General features: G+C 46.3%; 1 protein-coding gene across 1 annotated transcript in view; it reads right to left on the bottom strand.

Annotated features, from left to right (window-relative positions):
* onecut3b (one cut homeobox 3b) overlaps positions 1-5400 on the bottom strand; it is a 99123-nt gene extending 93723 nt beyond the window's left edge. Inside the window, exon 1 of the mRNA XM_048614243.1 lies at positions 4365-5400. Coding sequence (XP_048470200.1) covers positions 4365-5400 — 1036 coding nt within the window. The remainder of the gene's footprint in view (positions 1-4364) is intronic.
* Between the last annotated feature and the right edge of the window lie 426 nt (positions 5401-5826).

Below are 5826 nucleotides of genomic sequence, written 5' to 3'. Positions count from 1 at the left end.
ACACAAACACACAGACACACACAGAAACACACAAACTAACACACACAAACACTCACACACAGAAACACACAAACTAACACACACAAACACAGGCTAACACACATAGACTAACACACAGAGGAACACAGACACAGTCTGGCGCACACACAAACACACACAAGGCTAACACAGACTAACACACAGACACAGACTAACATACACCACACAGACTAACACACATATAGACTAATCCACACAGGCTAACACAGACGCCGACTAACGGAAAGACACAGACTAATACACACATAGACTAACCCACTCACAGACTAACACACACAAACTAATACAGACAGAGACTAGCATACACACAATCACACACGCACAAACTCAGAGACTAACGCACGCAGAATCAGCATCACCGAAGATCGCGCGGGGAGCATGTGTCGATCTGGCCACAGAAGTTAAGGAGCAGCAGCTAGCAGCAGGTTCGATTTCGTTAATTGGAACAATAGGGATGTGTGGGAGAGAAAACTTCACTGCACTGACTACAGATCGGTCTTGGGGAAAGGCTCAGTCGCGGAGATCGTAGAGCACAGGCTTTTGATCACATTTGCGAGTAGAATGTGCCCCTCAGTAGCATTGGCAGGTTTGCTGTGTGATCAATATTGACTGGGTTCAAACTGCACACAGCCAGCTCTCGTTGCTCTCTCTCTCTCTCCCTCCCGCCCACCCTCTCCCACATTTTCTCTGTCTTACTGCCGCAATCATGTCATAAAACACACGGCGTTTCCCACTTCCCCCAAAGAAACACTTCATTTTTAACGCTAAAATCGGCCTAAGCTATGTAATGCTAATCGATAATTTCACGTTGAAAGATAGCTCATTATTTCAGTGTGGTGCGCGATGAGGCAGTATGGATGAGTGCCTGTGTGCCTGATTTATTTAGTATGTACCTATCCGATAAATAATAGATGCATCTTTTTATGAAAGATTTACAGACTTGCACATTTGTCAAGCATGCATTTCATTTAAGAAAAAAATATCTGGGAGAGACTAGGCAGGAGCAAATGCAAGAATTATAGTCTGCAATACATATTCCCGTAAACATAGGAATGAACATGGTGTAAACCCTGGTGTATGATGCTACGTACTGGATCGAGTTGATGGGGAGTGACTTTTTTGCGGCATTCCATGAGTCCAACAACACCAAACATGACGAGAGAAAATAAATTGTAGCAATCCTTAAACAATCCTTAAAGGAAGGCTCCACACGACACACATACTGCCCAAATCAAAACCCTCAGACATCTTGTTGAGTTTGTTTCTAAGTGATCTGCTCGCCAGTCGTGCAGGCAAAGTAGTCCCAGGCGCGAATATGGCATTAGAATCCCTTTCAATAATTGATCCTTAATCCACAATCCACAGACACAAGAAAAGAAGGTGGAGTGGAAAGGGTTAGATCCAATGCAAGCGCCAGTTCAGCGTCCAGCAGTTATGTTTATTGATCGTATATTTACCGGTACAATCACATCAGCTTCATTTAAACAGCAGCATCAACCGCTTTGTGGTATGCCCTGCCAGTGAGAACTGTACAACCTGCAGGGGTGGGGGGTTCAATAATCGGGCGGGTGAAAATGTAGCCCATCACCTTACCATCTCAAACAAACAAAAAAGTTCTTCTGAGTGCATCTTTAGTCCCATTAGAATCCATTTGGAGGATTACCATCTACATCCCATCATTTTAAACCTCCGCATTGTGTTATCCATCAGATTTGATGTGTGGCTATATCTTGTTAATGAAGATAACATATTTGTAAAGATGCAGTCTGAGCCAACCATGTAGTAAAGCTGCTGCTAATCCATAAACATTCGCCTCTGCTGTGAACCGGTCTACACCCGCTGCAATGGGTACATTTTTATGTTCTCTGGGAATCCAGAGCATTGCAATCAAGTTACCTCAAATACCAGAAACCTGAACTTTGGGAGAAACTCTGAAGTACTGAGCAATTATGGCATTTACAATCGTTCTAATACATGTGGGTCGTTCAAATACACGGTTGTATTATTATTAAACAGAACAGATTCGAGCTCGTGTGAGGAGAACATGTCTGGTCATTTTAAACCAGTGCTTTGACATAACTTGAATTGAATCTGCGACGGATTCTCACAGCATTTTCTTTTCCTTCACAACCCGAATGAAATCGCGGCGCTAAACACATCAATCCCATCGCCAAGGTGTCCCAATCATTGCTGCTAAACATGCAAATGGCGGTGGTATCTACAACATCTGAAAACACCCCTGTACGTTCACTTGTGATTTTTCTTTTCTGCAACCTCACCATATACAGCATTATCTGGCAGTGTACTGCCGTTTCAAAATATTTGAACAACCCTAAAAATCGATTTCTTTGACTGTGATGAATTCCGAATTGTAATTCGAAGCTATTGATTTTGTGGTTTCAAACGCGAACAATTCTGTCTCCCTTACTCCTAGTAAAGAATCCTGGCTCTTTCTCCTTTTCATATTTATATCTCAATCTCACTAATGCGACATTGCGCTGGGATTTCCAAACCTCTCTTGTCACCAGAAATTATTCTATGACAAGGAATAAGTTCAACAAAACTCCCAAATATTTGTAAATTCCAAAGACCTTGCAATGACAAGATTCTCGGTGCTGACATAGTGATAACAAAGAAACCTGAAGCCTAAATGTCCAGAAAGAAAAATGTTACATTACAACGCCGTCCAGGAACTGAAGATACACTGGCTGCTATGCACACCACAGATGTGAGTATAGTGGTCAGGCTGGATTATGGCACTGAAGATTTATCGTCATTTAATGGGAGATCTCAAAATGTTATTTTAGACTTGCCAAGTTCCACTAGTGCTGCACTGGCCAATAATCACAATCTTTAATGTTATATTATTTCAAATAAAATATAACATTAAACATTATATATATGTATATAGCCGCCCAGAAGTAGATTTTATATTGTCAAAAACTTCATTTAAAACGTTTCCATCTCATTCCTTTATGTGTGACTAAATCTAAGAGCTGTTGTCTCTATTGCGCTAATTTGACCCAACTCTTCCATACCACATTTTGGAACAGAAATAAAACACAAACGCTCGATTGAGTTTAACAACAGAGACACTTAAAAAGCCAATTCAGGATAGTTTAAATCTTTATTTATCAGACTCTTGTAAAACCAATGCAATCTGCATTACATTAACTGCTTTTCAATAGGGCATTGACTGTAACTAAAAGATGCCTCGATTCGCACCTAATTAAGGGGCAGGTAAATTGTGGGACACGTGGCACCGCATGGATTATACACCTGAGGACAGTTACGTCCCGAAGATGCTCCGCACCTGTACTTTACAAGAGGACATGGCTGAATGAGGCGGAGAGGGTCCCAGAGATGGTGGGTGCACCAGTACATTATCACAACGATCACGCTAGGTGGCCCACAACTCATTTTAAAACCCATTAAGACATGCACGTCAGCCAGTTACGGAAATGATAGTACACGGTACAAACACGATCGAATAGAAATGAGGGTTTTCATATAAACTGCACAGCGCTGCTACCCATCAATGAGATGTACCTCAGTTCAATCCACATATGTGGTGCTACCTTCATTTAGCGAGCGAAATACAATGCAATCACTATTTCCAAAAGGAAAACACAGGTGGAATAATGGACATAATGCCTTTCCCTTCAGTATGAACAATCTAGTCTGCTGGAAAGAAATTTGCTGTTTACTCATCGATACAAATCATCTAACCAGCAGAACAACCTACCGCCCCCCCTACTCCTCCCCAATGTAAAGTGTATGGAAGAGAACAGGAGATTGACTGCAGATTGTTTTGTATATGTGTGCGATAGTAGTTATGTATGGACCAGGTAGCGGGACATTCAACTATATTAGGTGAATCTGTTTCTGTCCCAGAATAACTAATACCGTGTTTGCGTAAGTTAAACCAGGGGAAGTGTAGGAGAAAATGACATTAATGGGAAAACCCTGGGGATCCTGTCAGAAAACGGGGAGTGTGAGCGGAATAGCGAACACTGTGAAATCTCTGTGTGCGCGAATGTAATGCACAAACACACACACACACAATGTCAAACACCGAGACAAAGAAATACAAAGCGATAAATAAAAGAATGGGAAATATTACTGTACAAAGATGGTGAAGCACGCTTTGAATAACTGCTTTCCGTTTAAATGAAGGGAAATCATTCAGCAACCCGCCCGAAGTTTTCAGTATCTGTTATGGTTAAGTTCGCATTATGAATAGATTTGTATATTACAATTTTTTTTTTAAAAAAAGCGGCATGTATAAAAAGAAGCATTGAATCTCGGTGCATTCTCCGTCCTACCTGCAAGCCTTAGAGCTGACATCCTTTGGAATTCCGGCTCCTGAAGCCACTTCCACATCCTCCTGAATGTCTCCCGGCCGGATTTGAGCTTGCTCCAGGGTTTGGGGTTCCTCAGCAGGTCTGAGAGGGTCCCTTGTGACCTGCACAGGATGCGCTGGGCGAAAATGGCCTGCGGGATGCTGTAGCGCTTCAGCTCGGCGGTGATCCGCTGGGCCACTTCCTTGGTGTTGATCTCCTCGACCTGGTTGGAGCCGCCGCTTTGCGAGGCGGACACCGACGGCTGGCGGTCGCGCTCGGAGGAGAGCAGGGAGCCGTTGGCCTGGCCGTGGTGGTGACCGTGATGGTGCATGCCATTGAGATGGGCCATCATGCCGGCTCCGGGAGCCGCCAGTCCCCGGGCCAGGTGTTCTTCTCCCCGGGACAGCATGGCAGCGTGGGACTCGAACCCGCTGGGGGACAGGATCTTCTCGTTGGCCATGTGCCCGCCGTAAGGGGTGAGGGGCTGCTGAGAGTTGTGCAAAGTGCCCAGTCCGTTGGAGAGGGGGGACAGCGGCTGCCCCATGCTCGCCATGTCCTTGTGGTAGGGGCTGTAGAGATTGCCCATGGAAGGTAACCCCCTCTCGTCCCTCATGAGGGTGAAGCTGCCGCTGACATTGCCGGGCAGCCTCTGGTGTGGGGGGTGATGGTGATGGTGGTGGTGGTGGTGGTGAGGGTGAGGGTGGTGGAATTTCTCAGACACGGTGGAGATGGGCGGCAGGTGCTGCAGAGGGGTCAGCGTGGTGTAGGTACTGCTCAAACTCATCCCGGGCGGACTCTCACACGACATGCTCATTGCCGGGTGCAGGGGGCCTGACAGGCTCGGATCCGGCCGGTACTCTCCCCCTTCCAGGATAGAAGCCATGCTGGACACCATGGCAGGCCGGCCGTGAGGCGCCAGGCTCCGGTGAGACGCCTGGCGATTGTGGGAACTGTTCATCAGGTCGCTGGCTTGGCTGGCGCCGTGGATATTCCCGAGGTTTTCCATTGTAAGCTCCATGCTCGCTGGGTTGGAGAGAGAGGTGAGGAAAAAGGAGGCATCAATCCCTAGCCATCCGCTCGGTCGAGCTCTGTCTGTGTATGTGTGTGTGGGTGTGTGTAGGTGGGTGTGTGTGTCTGGGAGGGGGTGGCGGGGGGGGGATGTAGCGATCAGTGCTGCTGCTATTGCTCTCTCTCGGATCGTATGTGTGCGTCTGTCTGTCTGTCTGTCTCTCTCTCTGACTGATGCACTGCTCCCTGGGCTGCAGGTTTAACCGCTTGCAGATTGGGGCAGAGACAGAGGGAGACAGACTCTCAGTGCGCACACTCTCACATCCGAGTTTGACGTCAGCACTCCCACATCTCATTACTGAATTTCCGGAGGGTTTCTTTTCCTCTATTTCTTTCCAACCTCCCTCCCTCCCCCATCACTCCTGCCCAATGCATT

The sequence above is a fragment of the Rhincodon typus genome, chromosome 29 (genome assembly GCF_021869965.1).
Source record: "Rhincodon typus isolate 14 chromosome 29, sRhiTyp1.1, whole genome shotgun sequence".
Lineage (NCBI taxonomy): Eukaryota > Metazoa > Chordata > Chondrichthyes > Orectolobiformes > Rhincodontidae > Rhincodon > Rhincodon typus.
Note: the sequence above shows the minus strand (reverse complement) of the source record. Positions and strands in the feature narration are given on the sequence as shown.